Below are 18,859 nucleotides of genomic sequence, written 5' to 3'. Positions count from 1 at the left end.
TGAATAAGTATATCTCATGGACTTGCGCTAAGAGGCCAAGAAATCCGGAATTACAAATAAATCCTTCTTTTTAGCGCTATATCAATATCAATTTTATCGCATTTGTACCATGCATTTTTATAGGCAAGTTTGGAGATGATTTTTAATAATAATTTTAATTAACATTTTTAAAATCCCGACTTACTAGTAGTGTCAGACCTAAACTCACGATTTCTGAATTAAAAATGAAAAAATTTCATTAAATCAAAAGTTATACAACTTGAAAAGTGCCATATCATATTATCATCCCGCTGACTGCGTACTGCGGGCGGCACACACGCGGTCTCAGACAGTATGGCGCAAGCGCACTGATCTGTACCAATACTTATGTCAAACTGAACTGTTCTGCTAACCGAACAACCTTAGTGTGTTAGTACATTAAGCGCAATACAAGAATATATAATCTCGTGCTGTCAAATATCGTCGGTTCAGACTTTCATTTATCGATAAAATTGTTAGTGTTTACTTTTAAATATGGCTTTATGGCGAGTAGTTCCATCTAAAATTGTTGAAGCATCAAAAAACGTTTTTTCAAGTACACCATGCGTCTTTTATCACCCAAAAGTAAGTTTATAATCAATCAATGTAACCTCAAAAGTATTGCAGTATTATTCTATCATTAATTCATAAAAATATCATTTTATTTTGCTCAATATTCTATCACTTTTTTGAAAATTATCGTAGTTAATTCTTTAATTTCTCATCAATATGAAAGTATATTTTATTAACTGAGAACCATAAATAACGTTGCAATTCGTTGTGCAACACTTTTGTTAAGAAAAAATGCTTTCTCTCTTAATTTGAAGAATAAAAAATAATTTATCACTGTGTAGTATTAATTCAATAATAAAATATTAAAGTATTTTAATGTTTATTTTTACAAAGTAACTAATTACCATTATCATAATTTTTCATTATGTATCAAACAAATATTATTTTATTACAAAGATTATTATTCTGATATTCATTCTCCTTTTTCAGGTCATAGATCACTATGATAATCCTAGAAATGTCGGGAGTCTAGATAAAAATGATAAAAGCGTAGGTACTGGCTTAGTTGGAGCACCAGCTTGTGGTGATGTTATGAAGCTTCAGATCAGGGTTGATGAAAATGGCAAGATTATTGATGCCAAATTTAAAACATTTGGATGCGGTTCAGCAATTGCATCCAGTTCTCTTGCTACAGAGTGGGTGAAAGGTAAAACAGTAAGTTCAATTTATTGTAAACTATTTAACTTTGCATTCGTCAAAAAGCTTTAAAACTGGAATTTAAAAATAATTTTCCTAAAAATGAACAACAATTTTCCAAAAAAGTTCTCATAAAACTAATTGTTCTTGTTCATATTATTATCATATAATGCCTTAGAGAATGTACTTATGATGTTTCAATTTAATATAGGTTGATGAAGCATTAAAGTTGAAAAATACTGACATAGCTAAAGAATTATGTCTCCCACCTGTCAAGCTACATTGTTCAAGTAAGAAAGAATTACAACTGCTTGTCCTTCTCAAAATATATTACTATAGACATTTTTTCTATATTTTCAGTGCTTGCAGAAGATGCCATAAAAGCAGCTCTTTCAGATTACAGAATTAAGCAACAACCAAAAGATAGTGGTGATAAAAAATAGTAACAAGATAAAATTGACTTGTTCATGAGCAGTGTTTTATGGTCATATGATAGATGACATTGCATATAATCTTTCTCCTCCTAAGAGATTCTATCCTATATCCCTATCCTCTTAAGAAGAAGGAGTAATAGAGAGAGAAAAAAAAATGAAAAAAATAATAATAATATTGTGATCGTTATAAAGTAACACAAAATTTACTGATATTATTTAAGATAACTGTATAAGGTCTATGTTTCGTTAAATTAAAAAAAATAAAATTTTTCATGTTTTTTTTTTAAATAAATGTAGTTGTTGAACTTTATTTGAAATTTAAAAATGTTTTATTTGCTTATGATAATATTGATATTGGTTTATACAAGTATGATCACACTTGCACTGAATGCATGTGAATTCAATGTGTCTCACATGGTGTGTACATATGAAATAGATATTCAAAACATATCATGCCATACAATTTTTTAAAATATAAATATTAGAAATTCATCTTTATAACATTGTAGGTACTCACTTGAAATATATAACAAGAAGTTTCTTTACACATCCATATTTAAGTTTGTTTCATTATTAGAACATTAATTTAAATGTCACAATTATCACTAGTATTCATTAAATACATAATAGAAAGTATTGTAAAAACTGTAATTGCAATTTTGTAGAAATATATTCCAAGGAACAGACGTTTATTTTTTAGTAAAAGTTGACACGCAGTTTTATAAAACTCAATAACTTTCTTAATCATGGACTAATTATTCAACAGATGAAATTTGTGTTTAAAAAACGTGAAACGAAAAATTGCTCATAAGTGATCTCAAAAAATAACAAATAACAGTAAAAAATAAACCTAAAATTAACTCACTGGTAATGAATGATTATACACAGGCTATATATATAACCATACTTCATTCAATTGACTCATCAAGCAAATACATCGTTATTCAACATTATGAACAAGCTCATTTATTCATGTAAAACTAGCACATCATCCATTTTTTTGGAATGTAATCGTTCATTCTACATTCTACAAAGTACTCGAAGAAAATTATATCATGTACATTCTATATATTATACGATAAATAACAAAAACGTAAATCTGTGTAAGGTATGGACGTGTAATAATTTCATTTCATATGTTAAATCAGCTTTTTCAGTGAAGAAGTAAACTTAAGTTAGTACTTTAAAGTTGTACGATTGCATCACAAATATCAAAATTATCGTTTTTAAAGATGTCAAACTTTTGACGTCAAAAAAAATGCATTCAACTTCAAATCTTGTTATAATTATCAGGATACATTTTAAAATTGGGCAATGTTACCGTAAACACTAAAATAGCTTTTACCTCAACAAGCATTTACAAACAAATATAAAGCTTTAAGAAGATTCTATATTTTTTGATAAAAAAAACACGAAATACTTTACAACCGACTTTTTTCGCATCGCACCGAAACGTATTATCTGGAGGACTTGATTCGGAAAGAGTTAGCATTTATATTTTTACAATAACTTCTTCCCTCCTTGCCAATTACGTATTTATGATCAACAATGGTAGATTGCGGCGGTTGCTTATGCTTAATTTTGTTTCTGTGTGTGGTATACACTCTCAATTATAAAAAAAAATTAAATCTACATTTTTAAATCAATCAGTTGAAGCTTTTGTACGTCTCCGATGATGATTCCGCGCAAGTGCGTGAATAATTGTTACAAGGAAATAGCACACCATGAGCATCACGAATTTATCAAACAGCCAAGATATTGTCGTTGTACTTCCCTGTAATTTGAAAAGAATGAATTAAAAATTAATTTAAGGATTATATTTTAAAAATCGTATGATACTTACAACAGTTTTGTTGTGGAGTTTACGTTTTTGTTCCACAAGGTACTTCTTTAATGGCTCTTGCAATTTCGTTCCCACACCAGGCACATATACCAAAAAACTAATTACTTTTTCTAATAAATCTTCGTTAAATGCTACTATCACAGCCAATTGCTGAATATGCATTTTAACTATTGATTTGCCGATTAAGGTAGCTCCAAAAAATGTCCAAAATGGAATGAGATAGTGGCCACATGTCAAGCCAGCTAAATCAAACAATGGATTTGGAATCTGTAAATTAATTAAGAGTAATTTTAGCTAGCTGCAAAAAATTATTGATGGTTATTAAAATTTCCAGAATACTTACAGATGCACAAGCTAAAATACCCAAAAATCCCGCCTTCTGAACAAAATGTTTCATAGCTAATTTGGCACGCATGATAATTGAAATATTTTCACCATTTTCAAGTGCCTCGAGAGCTTCGAGTTCTTTAAGTTCCTCATCACACTCCTGATCCTTGCTACTTTGTCGACTAGTACGTGCTGCTCGAGCCATAAAATAAGGTGGCAGTTCTCCAAGGGCAGTACCGACTCCCCACATCATAGCTTCAATTCGCACTTTCCTCATAATATTAAATATGCTTACTGTCCAATTAGTATCAACACTTATAGGGCATAAAATCTCATCTGGATAAGGCGGTTCCGGAAAGTTCAAAGCACCACATTCATAAGCAGCCATGGTAACAGATGCTATATGTGGACCCAGGTACAGAACAAATGTGTGTAGTCCAGTTCCCAATCCCACACTTGAAAGTATTCCTAAACCTACCCAATATAGCCACCATCTTACTTGACTTTCCCATGCAATAAAAAGCTGTAAATAAAGAAATTGGATGAAATACTTGTTTTGTTTGTTTTACGTTTAATAGTATAAATTTAACATACAGGCTGTTGTGGTCCTGATATTCTACCCAGCAAGAAAAAACAAGTGATAAACGTTACTGTACAAAATACGATTTTCTTATATTGAAAAGTCTTCTTTGCAAAACTAAGGCAGTCGATTAGCAGTTCTCTTAAAAAGTAGTTGAGAGTTTTGATAGGATGTTGCCACAGAGTCAAGTGATCTAAATCAATATCATCCTGTGATTTTGATTTTGATTTATTGCTATTATCTTGATGTGACTTAGAACGAGCACCATTTGTAGATGTTGATGGCACATCTCTTGTACGTCGTGAGATATTTGTACGCCCAGACATTGTAGTTTCTGCTTTATTATTAGCCTGTAATAACAATTTGAATTAAATTTTGTTTTATCCCTATGCAATATCAGAGTTTGTAGGAGCAAACAAAACAAACTTGCAAAATATTAATAAGTGTTTGAAAATAAATTAAACCCTGATGTGTTTGAAACATTTAAATAAAGTGAAAAATAATTATAACTTTTTACTTCTAATTCTAAAAAATTCATATCTATTACTATGTAGCTGATATCACTTAGTTCATATTCACTTTTTGACACCATTCTTTCATTTAAAAAAAAAGATACTTCTCAAATTTAATATATTTTAGGGCATTGATTGATAGAGAACGATTCGTGATGTTTACTGAGTATAGCTTGCTAGTCAAGAACCAATTTGCTTATCTTGAAAAGATGAAATACATATGTAATGGTCACTTGGGATCAAGGGTCCCCCCCTCATTATAACTCATATCATCATTTCACTTCACTAAGTTTTTACACAACTACCAGTGATAACTAGCAACTTAAATAAAAATTATTTTTTACAATTCTTTCATTTCTTATTTTAAAATATTATTAATTTTATTTCATTATCATATTATTACACCGACGTATCATTATACTTTTTCCCAGAAATTCATAGAAAAATAGAAAATTTTAAAATTGAATTTTAATGAAATTTTTCAATTAGACTAGTTCAAGTTTTAGAATGGTTATCAAAAAAATTATTGTAAACTTGCATTACAATTCTTATCATCAAGAAGCACATTAACTAAAATAACTACATGAAATCGTGAAACTAATTAAAAGTGTGTTATCAGTCATGATTTGGTTATAACTATATTACACGTATACCAATGTCTTATGATTTTTTGCAGTAATATTTCATACAATAGAGTGTATTATTTTTTTCATGAAAAAAAATATCAAAGCTAAAAATTCAATCAACTAAATTGAAATAAGTAAGTTAAAAAGCTTTTCAACAATTGTAAAATAGAAAATAATATTAAGAACAGTACAATACTTGAAAATAAAAATTAAACAATATTTTAAAAATAAAAATTGAAAAAGCAATGGTTATTGAGGTGCACTTTGAAAATACCATTGATGATATATCATTCATAAGATTTTCTGATGAAGGTGAACAGTGTCCTTTAAAAATTATATCAAGATTGCTGCAGTCTTTATTTACTTTCTTTTTAAAATTCACATCTTCCTTGAAAACTTGATTGGAGTTCTTTTCATTGTTTCCCATTAGACTAGCAACACTTGCATTGTTTGCAGCAGAAGTCTTTCGTTTTACACGTTTCCTCACCATTGTGTTGTTGCAAATTTACTATAATAATGATCATTTTACAGCAAATGATTGATCAATGTTTTTAATTTATTTACAACTTAGTTTCATTCACTCTAAACATGTAGGTCATTTAATTAAAATGAAATAAGCTGATATTATATATAACTTTTAGACTTCTTTGTAAAAATAAAAGACTAATAAAAAAATCTAACTGCATCACGTCTGAAATTACTAGTACAATCTGGCACAAATCTTTAATTATACCTGACAAAACAGAGACAAATTTAGTGCTTTCAAGTTTACTTGAAATGCATAATTGCTTGGATGGTCAGAGAAGAGTGTTGTCTGTCTGCATATGTTGCCAACATTTTAAAACTCATTGGAGGGTAACTTAGTATAGATTCTCACATAATTATTTTAGACTTTAATAGATAACATACCGCTCAGGTGTACATTTGTTCAACAATCACTATTGTTCAAAGAAGTAGATTTGTACAAATGCAAGCTCATTTAAATAAAACTCATGAACATTAGATCGGAAATTTTCCACTGATAAAGAGGAAAAATAGTCGCGACATTAACAAAAATAAAATCGATAATTGTGCATTAACGTTCTATATATATCAAACAAATAAAAAGAGTCGTGAGTGATTTTTTTTATTCAAGGATATTAAACAGTCAAAGACGTTTACTGAAACATTTTTGTTAATTTTTTTCAATTTGATTGTGTAGTATATAACGAAGATTATCTGATTGTAAGTTCGATTGGTAAGAATGAAGAAAACATAAAATAGAACAAGCAGAAGACTACATGGTAGATAAAAATAATCGTCAGAACAAAGTATATAAACCTACATAAAAAGTTGCAACGAAGCGTGATACTTAAAATAAAATATATCACAGGTATATAAGTAAGTATTGTATACAAAGCATTCGATGTATTTGTATGTGTATGTATCAAAAAAAGATTAAAGCACGCATTTGGTCAGGGGATAATAGTAATAGCATTACTTTGATTTTCTATGGCATTTATAGGCACGATATCGATCATAAAATGAAAATGAAATTAACGACAGCTGCACAACGAGTCAGCGGCGAGTCAGCGTTAGACCGCTCTTTATCCATCCACACCCGAATCGAATCCACACTTATACTATATACTTACTATATTTATGTATATAGCTATACGGGCGGCGTGTCAACGTGTATGCGTATGTATATGTATGAATTTAACTCACGTATGAGCGTACATCAGCAGACAAAACTTTTTTCATGTATCGCAGGTTACGTAAATAAGACGACGTTGTGCAGCGATATTAAGGAGGTACCTCCGAGCAGAACTACCAACTGTGAAAAACTCAATATTTTTACTGCTCGGCTGGTGTCGTTAATCTCAAGAAGTTTATAATTAAACTTGTAAAATTTTGTTATTTTTCAATCATATTTTATAAAAAAAAATGTTTATATTGCATAAAACATTATTGATATAAAATTAAACAACCCATTATTTATTTAATTTTGAATTTCTATCAATGATAGGTCATTATAGTCTTCGTTATAAATAATATAAGATATTTGCGTTTCGCTGAGAAATTCAAAAATGTTAGGTTATGTCATCCGCTCCCGCCGGCGAAATTCTGGTCAAATGTCCCGAGATTAGTGTCAATAAATTATTATTAATTAATTGAGCATTAAAAAGGTATCCAATGTCTACGAAAATTTAACCGTACGTTCTTTGGTAGTTAATTATGATACACATAAAATTTTACTCGAATCTTTTCGGTAAATTTTGAGATATTCTCTTGTAACTGACTTTCTCATTCGACTCAATGTTAAATTGAAATACGAATATCTTCTAAACGAAGTACTGAACTTGCATACAATTTTGCAAGTTCATTTGTATCATTAAAAAGGATTAGTGTACGAAGTTTGAGTCGAATCTCTTCGGTAAATTTTGAGCGGAGGTACCTCCTTAAAGTACAATAAAAATCATTTGATACAGCCAATCGGCTGCAGACGAGAAAAAAGCACCTAAATAAATAGATTGTAAGATTTGCACGCGAGCGAAATACACGTACGGTTCACAGACGCGAGGCTATCACACCGTGTTCACTCTCGTAATGCAAAAGTGAGAGTAATGTGAACATCCGCCGCAGACGAAACTATAACATAGGTATAATCGCCGCAAAGAGTAAATTAGCGAGTGGTGACTGTCTGTTTGGCGATATTACATATATATAAAACGTAGGCATAGTATCATAAGTTATACGATGCGCGGATCACGTGAATGCCAAGAAGAATTTTACACGCGCGCAAGACTCGAGCTACGGCTAAGCAATGTTTATTTGCGGCCTCCTCACCGTTACATTGCCCTACCTATACACTGACCCTTTCTTTTATGCGTGCATATATTCCCTTGGATATGTATACTAATTTGAGCCATGTACTCACCTGCGTGTATGGAGAAAAAATTATTCTACTCTAACAATAAAATAATTGTCTGAGCAGCGACACTGGCTGCGACAACACTAGGCGAGGGGTCGTCTGCTTGCGATGACTGTCGGACTAGATATTATCTACAGAGCTGCAACGAAAAGGCGCAGCGCGAGTGAAAAATCCAGCTGTCACTATCGTATGTGTACGCGACAACTGCTGTGTATAAGCCGCCAGCGTGTCGCGCGCGTGCTTTTTCGATGTAGTGCGTCCCTGGCGAGGCTTTGCAACCTTACTACTGTGTACTGAATCAAACGAGATCGTTGCCCATTATGCGCTCTCGCGCGCGCGTTTCCTCTGCGTGTAGACTGTAGTGCAGTGCATGCCCCACCACCAGCCGCTGCCCCGCCGGAGCCGCCGTGGGCTGTAGTCGTAGTGAGTCAGTGCGAAGTCGCACTCGGCATTATCTGTCGTATAGGGACGCATGCATACACTTACAACGCGTGTACGTGTGTGCGTATGCGTGAATATATACACACTGACACGACGACGTATTCGTATACCTATAGAGCATGGCGAGACTTTGCGCGAGAGAGTCAATTGCGGCCGATCGCGTGAGCGCACCCGTGTAAGTTAAAGTCGTGCTCACCGCTATATGATACGCCGGGGCTTTTGTCCGCGCTCTGCTCCGACTTTAAATATAGACGTTTGACAATTTTTATATACGCACATCTTGCTACTCGAAGCCTGCCCTTTCGATGTCGACTAATAATAATATTTGCGTTAGGTATTTGTTGCACATCGATCGGTCGAGCAGCTTTACACGTTTCTCACATGCTCGCTCGCTATAATGATGATCGCGCGAGGGAAATGACGCTACAGCGAGCGACTAAGAATCTATATGTACACTGTTGAAATGAAAATACTTTTTCGGCGCTCTGTCCCCTAGCTCAGATTGCTTTTATGACGTAGTCACATAATACACTGACTCATGGTTCGTCGTGAAATTTTCATCGATCAGCATCGAGAGAACATTCGAAAATCTTTTACTAATTTTATCTTACTCATGTTGCTTATACCTTTCCTTTCTTGAATTATCAATTTTCATACCAACCAACTCATACAGTCTTGTCGATGATTCTTCCTTAACTTTTTAAAACTTGTCATTTTTCTAACGATTTTAATTCACAATCTCGTCAATCATCAGTTTCGATTATTATCGTGTTAACAAATTCAAATCACTTATCTACCTTTGATTTCACGACTTGAACTATCGTTAAGATTGTTTTATATATATACGTTGACTTTTAAGTTCTCGAGTTATCGCAGCTGTTTACACTCATTTTAAAATTAATTAATTGATGAAGCATTCCATACTTTTCTCACCTGTATTTTCATTTGTATACATAGTCTAAAAATCATAAAATTTATCAGCCCGCATAAATATATATTCCATAACATGAGATATTACTTACATAGTGATAATTATAATTTTCACAAAAGCACAAGTATCATTTTGATAGTCTCGAACTACAAAACTCAGTTATTTTATTTCATTACATGCACTTTCACGTTTTTACATTAAATAATCCGTGTTGGCGAAATTCACCATTTCGAAAGATATGCACTTTCTCTTTCAATAGCGCACGACTATATCCGAGGCTATTTTCTACCACAAATCAAATGTGCACTTTAATGTAATTGTTATTATTATTATTATTATCATCATGATTATTGTTTTTTTTTTTTTTTTTTTTTTTTATAAATAACCAATCGGATATTGACCGCTGCTTTGCAAAATTTTCGATGACAGTACATCGCGAGAAATTATTGCTGATGTTTCATTTAACCCCATATGATACAATGCACATTCAATAACAACTTTCATTTCCTCGCGTTTTGTTCAATCATTAACAAAGCTTAAGCTAATTTTGCGCTTTGAAATAGAACAATGAAAGTTTCGAAATATTCTATTCAGCAATTTTTAAATAAATCAACTAATTTGTTTTATTTATAAAGACGCGTTCTTTCTTTGCCAGCCAACTTGGATTTCTTTATTACTTTTTTTCAAATCTATCGTATCATCTCGCGATCTTGTATTTTCAATAAAAAGAGATGGTCCTATATAGCAGATGACGCGTGCATCCACTAGCAGACAGAAATTGTGAATAACGCGGCAATGCGCCTTTGTTTACATTTCCATTTGCGTGTGGCTCATTCGAGTCGTAGATGCATGAAAACATTTAATGCATCTGAACAATAATGTACTCCATAAGGGTAGTTTCTGTTGACTCTTATCAAGCAGTACCCATTCCCGATGTCGATCCAACTTTTTCACCGTTCCGAGGCAGTGACATCAAGCAAGTGCCGATTATTAGAATCTTTGGCATTACTGCCAATGGTATGATGCTATTACGTTATTCTTCATGCTAAGTTTAGCTCTAATTAAAAAATGCTTTGTTTTACATAGGAGACAAAGTTTGTCTTCATATCCATGGAGTTTTTCCCTACATGTATATCCCTTATACTGGTCAAATAAGGGCAGATATTCAAGCTTACCAATTAGCTGCGTCTATTGATTCAGCTATCAATGTAACTTTGGGATCAGCTAAAACGAATGCACATCATGTTTACAAAATTCAGCAAGTATCTGGAATGTGAGCTATTTTAATCAATAACTTTATTTTAAAAAATAATCAATTGGAATTATGGTGGGTCACATAGACTTTAATTAAATTTATGCAACAATTTGTCAGCTTGTGCAGTGGTCTCTTACAGCAACTACACTGCCTCCACAATTCCAGTTAATGATTTTTATGTAAACAAATTATACATCAGAGGATACCTATAATATTTTTTAAGCAATAACTTGGTTTTTTAAGAAGGATAACTTATAGAGTATACAATTTTTAGACCTTTTTATGGATATCATCGAAAGAAACATCACTTCTTCAAAGTTTATTATTACAACCCTGCTATGCATAAACGAGCTACTGATCTTTTACAAACTGGATCTGTAATGGGTCAGGTTTTTCAACCTTACGAAGCTCATATTTCCTTCACGTTACAATTTATGATGGATTACAATATATACGGAATGAGCATGATAAATTTAAAACATGCCAAACGTCGTCATAGTAAATCACTTCCTCTGGGTCAAAATATATCACAGCCAAACTCTGATTCAGTCTCTGATATACTGAATAATGATAAAGACTACCTACCACATTCGGTAACAAAGCAAAGTGTTTGTCAAATTGAAATAGATGCATGGGCATCTGATATTGAAAATCGAGAAGTGATTGACAGTGGAATTGATTCTAATCCAGGTATAGCTGCTATTTGGGCAGAAGAAAGAGCCAGACGATCTAGAGCTGCATTAGGTGGTGATTCTCAATTAACAAATCCACCAAGTCCAGAAAGACCAAAAGAATCAAAACTTCCTACTGAAAATGATATTTATCATCACAAAAGACTGATTCGACGTTTAGCAGTACTTGAAATTCCAGTAAGGGAAATTGTGATCATCAAATAATTTTTAATTACACTTCATGAATTCAAATTAACCCTTTTCTAGAGTAATGAAAGTACGCTATCTGCCAGTCCAAGAAATATACCATATCCTATTCAAGTTCCTGATAATAGTAATTTACTCGATGCATCTCAACTAGAAATCCACGCTGGCCCGTTGGACTCATCAGTATTACCTAAATCTCAAAATAAAATTCTTGATGACTCATTATTGCTAACACAAACTCAACATATTTCCGAAGAAGCTTCTCTGGATACAAGTGATTGTAAAATAAACATGCAATTAGTTATAAACAAAAATGAATGATGGTTTTTTCTAATTATGTTTTATTTTTAGTTAGTATTTTGGATATGCTTTCAAGTTTAGGCGACAATGAAGAAAATCAAGACATAAATCCTATAGATTCAAATAGTATACTTGGTACCCAACATTCACAAGCACCTTTAGATGATCACTTTCTGGAGCAGATTGATGGAGCAGATGAAGAAGACGATTATGATGAAGCTGATGATCTCAATATGACCAATTTTCAATTGGACAATATTCATCGAACCCAGTGGGAGAAATTTACAAATCTTAATGATTCACAACCAGAAGCTGCGCGTCAGAGCGATTCTCAAATAAGTAAGCAATGTTATTACTTCCCCTGCATCCATATTGGAAGAGTTGCTGAAATTTTTATTTTTTAGATCTTGAACTAGAATCTTTAAGTAACAGTGAATCTACCTATTCTTCAAACAAAAAAATTCCTCAAGTGGATGGACCTATAGACGATGAAAACAGTCAAATAAATCCGTCAGAAGTTGCTGATTTGACATTGGCTAGTGAAGAATTTTTAATTTGTGACTACAAATCTGATCGAGGAAGAAAAACCGGTAGTTTGAGTAGATCTACAACGGTAACGCCAAGAAAACGAAAAAGAATTTCTGGTAGTGAAGATGATGATTCCTCAAACGGAAGTGCAAAAAAACGTCCCCGCACGCCGCGTTCGTCACCACTAAAAAGGATGATCAGTAAGTTGACGAGTCCAAGTTGTCCTAATCGTACATATTCACCGATTTGTGTCGAAATAACAAAAACTCCAAAAAATTCGCCTATGAATTCGCCAACTACTGGTGCTAAAAGTAACATGCCTTTCGATAAAAATATTATTAATCGGGCTTTCTACAGAAAGAATATTTTTTCGCCAATTAAAGAATCTGGTAAGTTAAAGATTACACTTTACTTTGAACATATAAAATTGATACTTCTCTCTTTTCAGAGGAAGAGTCATCAAGTAAAACTAATACATCAATAGCATCTAAGATAAAATCAAATCTTTTTGGTACAAGCAATAAAAATTTACCGTCCTCACAAGTAAAAGACAAATCGACGGAAAATTTAAACGATTTTACGTCTTCCGAACCAGCATCTGAACCAAAACTAATGTTTTCAAGTGTAAATAAAAATAAATCTATAGAAATAGAAGATGTCGGATTAGCTGAAGATTCTGATGGCAAATGGGTCTCACAACCGTTAAATAATTCAAAACGCGAAACTACTATAGAAGGAAATGAAAAGGGTTTAATTGATCATGACAACGGCACGTCAATGGAAAATCGTTTACAAGCCCAATTTCTCACTCAGCTAAGTAATAATGAACCACACACTCAAGTTGAAGAAGGCTTTGAAAGCGACATGACATTGGTTGAAGATTCCGATGAGTCAACCAACACGATTACTCGTTCGCAGACTGGAGCAGTCGTAGTTAAAAATTCTGTGATAATTAACGATAGCGATTTGAGTAACTCACAAAGTACTAGATTCGAAATTCATAATCACCACTTTGCAAGCCAAACTATGCATAGTTTGCATAAAGAGTCATCGTTGTCAAACTTAACGGGTAATAGGCTTAGAATTTTCTCTAATCAAGAAAATTTGCCACTATCCCAAGAAGCATCACATAGTGTTAAATTATTAAATCGCGAAGAAGTGATTCCTACGACTCATGAGGATATGATCAATTGTAAGTCCAATAGTGATGAAAAAAATTTAGATAAAGAGACTAGCCCCATAATTTCCGATAATTGCAAACTTCGCATACCTTTCAATTCTTCGCAAACAAATGATTCTACCAGCTCCAGCTCCAACTCCAGCTCCAGCTCCCACTCCAGCTCCAGCTCTAACTCCAGCTCCAACTCTAGCTCCAACTCTAGCTCCAACTCTAGCTCCAACTCTAACTCCAGCTCCAGCTCCTCCTCCTCCTCCTCCACCACTACCTCTACCTCCACAGATGCTAGCTCCAGCTCTAATGATTCAATTCCAGAGTTTAATGAGTATATCGAAACAGTACCGGTTGAATCACCTCCTAATAGAATAAGCATAGAAAAATGGCTCGAAGAAAGGAAAGATGAACAAAAAAATGAAAAGCTTAAAGAAGAAAAGAAACTTCGTGTTTTGAAATCCCAAAAATCTGGACTGTCATCTAAAAGTGTTGTCTTTGAACCCAGTGTTGATTTATCGAGGATATTTTACGACACTGAGAGTAGCATTATTTCGAAACATTTTGGAGTATCTTGTGGACAAATCGAGTTCACAAATCGTATTTCAATGGCTAACGTAGGCCACGAAAAATTGGGAAATGATAAAGCCATGACGAATGTAAGTATAAAGCCTTACCGATTTTTGCTCGTTAAACACGTTTATAAATTATTTACAGCATCAATTCTTAACAACATTCTGCTTGGAAGTGCACGTGATAACGCGACCGAATTTATTACCAGACCCGCGGCAAGATCCGATCGGCGCTGTATTTTACGCCATTCACAACGATGTACCTCCGGATTGGACGAAAGCGAAAACCCTCGAGTGCGGCGTAATAATTGTCGATCCAAATGCTAAAAATAAACAAGTTTCAGAGAACGAACAAACTCTCACCTACGTGGCAAATGAAGTTGAAATATTTCAGGTCGTAGTGGATGTCATATCCCGCAGTGATCCGGATATTCTGATCGGTTGGGACATGGAGTTTCTGTCCTGGGGTTACATGTTTCAACGCGCATCGCTGTTGGGTAAGTCATTGAGCGGTAAAATATCAAGAATACCCAACGCTAAGTGTAATTGGGAGACAGCTGCTGATGAACCCATACAAATACATCTAGAAATATTAGCTGAAGTCAGATTACCTGGAAGAATCGTACTTGATATATGGAGAATTATGAGGCATGAAATCGGTAAGAAATATCAGTGAAGTATACTAAAAATTAATGTAATAATTTTTTCAATGTCAGCCCTGTACAGTTACACTTACGAGAGCTTAATGTATAACGTATTAAGCGAACGCGTACCTCATTGGAGTTTCGACGTCCTCACCAAATGGTGGAATACCCCAAACTCTCGCTGGCGAGTCATTGATCATTATTGCAATAGAGTAATTGGCGTCCATCGATTGCTTCATCATCTCGATATCATAAGTTCGTCTTATATTGAATTTATCATTACCGATCATTTTTTTGCATCAAAAATTTTATTTTTTTACAGATCGCACAAGTGAACATGCGAGACTTTATGGCGTACAATTTTTCGAAGTTTTTTCCCGTGGCTCGCAATTTCGAGTCGAGTCGATGATGTTACGTCTGGCCAAGCCGATGAACTACATTCCAGTCTCACCGTCACCTCATCAACGCGCTTGTATGCGAGCACCTGAATCACTACCTCTCATTATGGAGCCCGAATCAACCATGTATCACGATCCAGTGGTTGTCTTGGATTTTCAGAGCTTGTATCCAAGTATAATTATAGCATACAACTATTGTTTTTCCACCTGTTTAGGACGCGTGGATCTCATCGGATCGTGAGTTGAATAAATTAATAAGGCGTAAAATGTATCATCAAAATCATAACTTTTTTTTTAGACTCCACCCTTTCGAATTTGGTTGCACAAACTTAAAGGTACCAAAAAAATTGGCTCAGCACCTACAAAACAGAATTAATTACGCACCATGTGGGGTTGCATTTGTCAGGGAAGATGTGAGAAAGGGAATCTTGCCACGTATGTTGACAGAAATTCTCGATACTAGGTTTATGGTGAAAAAAGCTATGAAAGATCATCCAAAAAGTGATCGAGCTCTGCAAAGGGCTTTGCATTCAAGGCAGCTTGGATTGAAGCTCATCGCCAATGTTACCTACGGATACACCGCTGCTAATTTTAGCGGCCGTATGCCATGTATCGAGGTTTCTATCGTTTTTCACAGTTTTATTTTATCAATAATTTATTTGAAAAAACGCAATGTTAATCGGATACTACACCATCGTATAGGTAGGGGATAGTGTCGTGAGCAAAGGTAAAGAAACGCTTGAGCGAGCAATAAAATTGGTAGAATCAACATCCAAATGGGGGGCTCGAGTTATCTATGGAGATACGGATTCTCTATTCATTCTGTTAAAGGATAAAACACGCGAAGAGGCATTCGATATTGGTGCCCAAATGGCTGATGCCGTTACGGCAGCCAATCCTAAACCGGTCAAATTGAAATTTGAAAAAGTCATGCACCCATGTATTCTTCAAGTAAGCTAACATTTGATTTTCATAATAAATACAAAAAAATATGAAAAATAACAAAAACTTATCCAGCAATCAAAAATCTTTGCAGACCAAAAAAAGATACTGCGGCTACATGTACGAAAATGTAAACGACAAGCCAGTTTATTTAGCGAAAGGGATTGAGACTGTACGGCGAGATGGGTGCCCAGCTGTAGCCAAGGTAAGAGTGGATTATTTATAGAATTTACAGATGCAATGTGAACACGCTGTTTTAAGCGTAACAAAGAAGATCGAACGCTTGTAGCAAGTGCTATAATGATTTATAAAGTTTTAGAACTCTCTGAAAAAGAAATTCCGATGAACACTCTGTTAAGCGCTCAAAAAGGGCTATAAATCAAAAATCCTTTAGTGAATTTTTGAAATGGATTTTTCTTCTCTCCATGGAATTTTTTAAATTTACAAAATGTTTATTTTTCACTGAGATGCCACCATTTCCGTCTTTATGGGTGTTAAATTGTTTCTTCTTTTGCGTTTGTTGGTGTAGGCGTATTACATTTTTTAAAAATGCACTTCGCTTCTCGTTACTTTAAGAGCGAAGCGTTTCAGCAACAGCGCCCAGGTCGCATACACCATTCTTTGGAACGTAAATTGTTCCGATCAAGACTTCGCACGAGGTCACAAAAAACTTGGGCATATTTTTTTTCATTTAACAATTTTTTTGTTATCTTCATAATAAATCTACGGTCTCGGTATTTACCACTTTGCCGAAAATTTTAACCGTAACCATTCATGTTCCAAAGAAGTGGGCTCCGCAGCTCAAACGCGGTTCGCTCTTACTCTTACGACGACGTTGTTGTTTATTTAAAAACAAGAAACGCCAGCAAATGCGCAAGAATAAAAAATTGGCACAAAAAAGTCTCACAGAAATAGCTGTATTTAAGAAGTAAATAAAAATTTTGGAATTTTAAAAAGTTTTGTGAAAAAAGAGGACAAAATCCTTTCTAAAAATTGAATCATTTTTTTTTTTATTTCAAACGATCTTTGAGCCCTTAATAGTATACAATATAACGTTACATTCTAGATATTAGAAAAGTCTCTAAGGATACTGTTCGATACGAACGATATGTCGAAAGTAAAGGACTACGTAACTCGTCAACTAGATAAAATTCTTAGCGGCCGAGCCTCAATACAGGATTTGACGTTTGCCAAAGAATTTCGGGGCATGAAAGGATATAAGGCAGCAGCTTGTGTACCCTCATTAGAATTAACCAAGCGTATGATTCAAAAAGATCCACGAGCCGTGCCGAGAACGGGTGCGCGTGTACCTTACATCATAGTGGCTGGTGCACCAAATGAGCCTCTAATAAAATGCGTCAAATCACCAATGGAACTAATTGAGGATCCTTTTTTAAGGCCTAATTCCATATACTACATAACTAAAGTTATCATTCCTCCCTTAAATAGATGCATAAAACTCATTGGTGTTGATGCTCTTACTTGGTAAGGATAGAAATAATTGAAAGAGTTTTTATTACCTTTTTTTTATTTCCGTTCATAAGTATTGCTTATTATTACATATTCTCATTAAATATATTTAACATTGGTAAAGTTTTCATCATTAGACAATAAATTTCGAATTTAATAAATAATTGATATATCTTAATCATTTCTCAATATTATAAAATATACCTTGAAATTTTGTACTATGTTTGCACAAAGGTTTATGGAAATGCCTCACCGCCAGGCACCCAATAAAATGCCTGCAGCTGCTTTGATGAAAATATATCATAAGCAAAAAACTACAATATCTCAATATTTATGTAATGCATCTTGTCCATCCTGTGGACAGTCTTGTGATAAAGGCATTTGTGAAAACTGCGTTAAAAATCAAAGTAGAAGTTTAGTATCTCTACATGAAAAATGCAGGCAATATGAAAGAATCCATTCAAATAGTAAAATGGTTTGTGTCAAATCTAAGTGTATAACTTAATATTGACTAATTAAATTAAATTCTGAACATTTAGTAAAATTATTATAATTATTAATTTTAAATTTTAGATCTGTAACTCTTGCATTGGCATAATGGATGCTGATAGTTGTACTTCTCTAGATTGTCCTATTTTTTATCGAAGAGTTCAGTCGCAGAGAGACAGTGCACAACTTCCATATTTGTATGATTTAATTGAATTATTGGAAAACTTATGAAACAAAATGTTGTTGATAAGTTTAAAAGTATAAAGAAAATTTTTATGTCAAAAAAAATTAAAAAATGCCATTTGACTTTTTCTAAATAATTTATACAAATATACAATATTGTAAATACTATTACTTTATCAAAATCTTTTTTTTATATT

At 33.5% G+C, this 18,859-nt stretch overlaps 3 protein-coding genes across 8 annotated transcripts; 2 read left to right on the top strand and 1 right to left on the bottom strand.

Annotated features, from left to right (window-relative positions):
* Positions 1-388: 388 nt before the first annotated feature.
* LOC106658933 (iron-sulfur cluster assembly scaffold protein IscU) lies at positions 389-1,953 on the top strand. Its single transcript, XM_014381122.2, has 4 exons — positions 389-603; positions 1,021-1,245; positions 1,439-1,517; positions 1,588-1,953. The coding sequence occupies exons 1-4, from the start codon at positions 514-516 to the stop codon at positions 1,668-1,670; spliced, it is 477 nt and encodes a 158-aa protein (XP_014236608.1). The 5' UTR covers positions 389-513; the 3' UTR covers positions 1,671-1,953.
* Positions 1,954-1,971: 18 nt separating this feature from the next.
* On the bottom strand, positions 1,972-8,888 carry LOC106658931 (vacuole membrane protein 1). 6 transcript variants are annotated; one of them, XM_023460455.1, is made up of 6 exons: positions 7,995-8,148; positions 7,257-7,338; positions 4,426-4,761; positions 3,848-4,354; positions 3,505-3,771; positions 1,972-3,435 (listed from the first exon to the last, which is right to left on the bottom strand). In XM_023460455.1, exons 2-6 carry the CDS (start codon positions 7,290-7,292, stop codon positions 3,304-3,306), a joined length of 1,278 nt encoding a protein of 425 aa, XP_023316223.1. In that variant the 5' UTR covers positions 7,293-7,338; positions 7,995-8,148; the 3' UTR covers positions 1,972-3,303. The 6 variants fall into 6 exon arrangements, with proteins under 6 accessions (XP_023316223.1, XP_014236604.1, XP_014236603.1 ...); XM_014381118.2 differs by lacking the exons at positions 7,257-7,338; positions 7,995-8,148 and adding an exon at positions 8,470-8,888; XM_014381117.2 differs by lacking the exon at positions 7,995-8,148 and having other exon boundaries at positions 7,257-7,401.
* Positions 8,889-10,612: 1,724 nt separating this feature from the next.
* LOC106658618 (DNA polymerase zeta catalytic subunit) lies at positions 10,613-18,808 on the top strand. The gene is made up of 16 exons (XM_014380635.2): positions 10,613-10,852; positions 10,922-11,108; positions 11,365-11,959; positions 12,029-12,248; positions 12,320-12,607; positions 12,673-13,185; positions 13,245-14,623; positions 14,682-15,195; positions 15,253-15,435; positions 15,503-15,815; positions 15,877-16,195; positions 16,281-16,529; positions 16,615-16,725; positions 17,587-18,005; positions 18,225-18,465; positions 18,564-18,808. Exons 1-16 carry the CDS (start codon positions 10,714-10,716, stop codon positions 18,708-18,710), a joined length of 5,817 nt encoding a protein of 1,938 aa, XP_014236121.1. The 5' UTR covers positions 10,613-10,713; the 3' UTR covers positions 18,711-18,808.
* The last annotated feature ends 51 nt before the right edge of the window (positions 18,809-18,859 follow it).

This window comes from Trichogramma pretiosum, unplaced genomic scaffold, assembly GCF_000599845.2.
Source record: "Trichogramma pretiosum strain Unisexual culture from Peru unplaced genomic scaffold, Tpre_2.0 scaffold5, whole genome shotgun sequence".
Taxonomy (NCBI): Eukaryota; Metazoa; Arthropoda; class Insecta; order Hymenoptera; family Trichogrammatidae; genus Trichogramma; species Trichogramma pretiosum.
Note: the sequence above shows the minus strand (reverse complement) of the source record. Positions and strands in the feature narration are given on the sequence as shown.

Bases quoted from the DNA above. Each gene is read 5' to 3' on its own strand.
- LOC106658933 (XM_014381122.2), top strand. From the start codon at position 514: ATGGCTTTATGGCGAGTAGTTCCATCTAAAATTGTTGAAGCATCAAAA. The intron at 1,246-1,438 runs GTAAGTTCAATT...AATTTAATATAG, and splicing joins AGTGGGTGAAAGGTAAAACA to GTTGATGAAGCATTAAAGTT. The intron at 1,518-1,587 runs GTAAGAAAGAAT...CTATATTTTCAG, and splicing joins TGTCAAGCTACATTGTTCAA to TGCTTGCAGAAGATGCCATA.
- LOC106658931 (XM_014381115.2), bottom strand. From the start codon at position 6,039: ATGGTGAGGAAACGTGTAAAACGAAAGACTTCTGCTGCAAACAATGCA. The intron at 3,772-3,847 runs GTAAGTATTCTG...ATTAATTTACAG, and splicing joins GTATTTTAGCTTGTGCATCT to ATTCCAAATCCATTGTTTGA. The intron at 3,436-3,504 runs GTAAGTATCATA...TTCAAATTACAG, and splicing joins AACTCCACAACAAAACTGTT to GGAAGTACAACGACAATATC.
- LOC106658618 (XM_014380635.2), top strand. From the start codon at position 10,714: ATGTACTCCATAAGGGTAGTTTCTGTTGACTCTTATCAAGCAGTACCC. The intron at 15,196-15,252 runs GTAAGAAATATC...TTTCAATGTCAG, and splicing joins AATTATGAGGCATGAAATCG to CCCTGTACAGTTACACTTAC. The intron at 16,530-16,614 runs GTAAGCTAACAT...AAATCTTTGCAG, and splicing joins TGCACCCATGTATTCTTCAA to ACCAAAAAAAGATACTGCGG.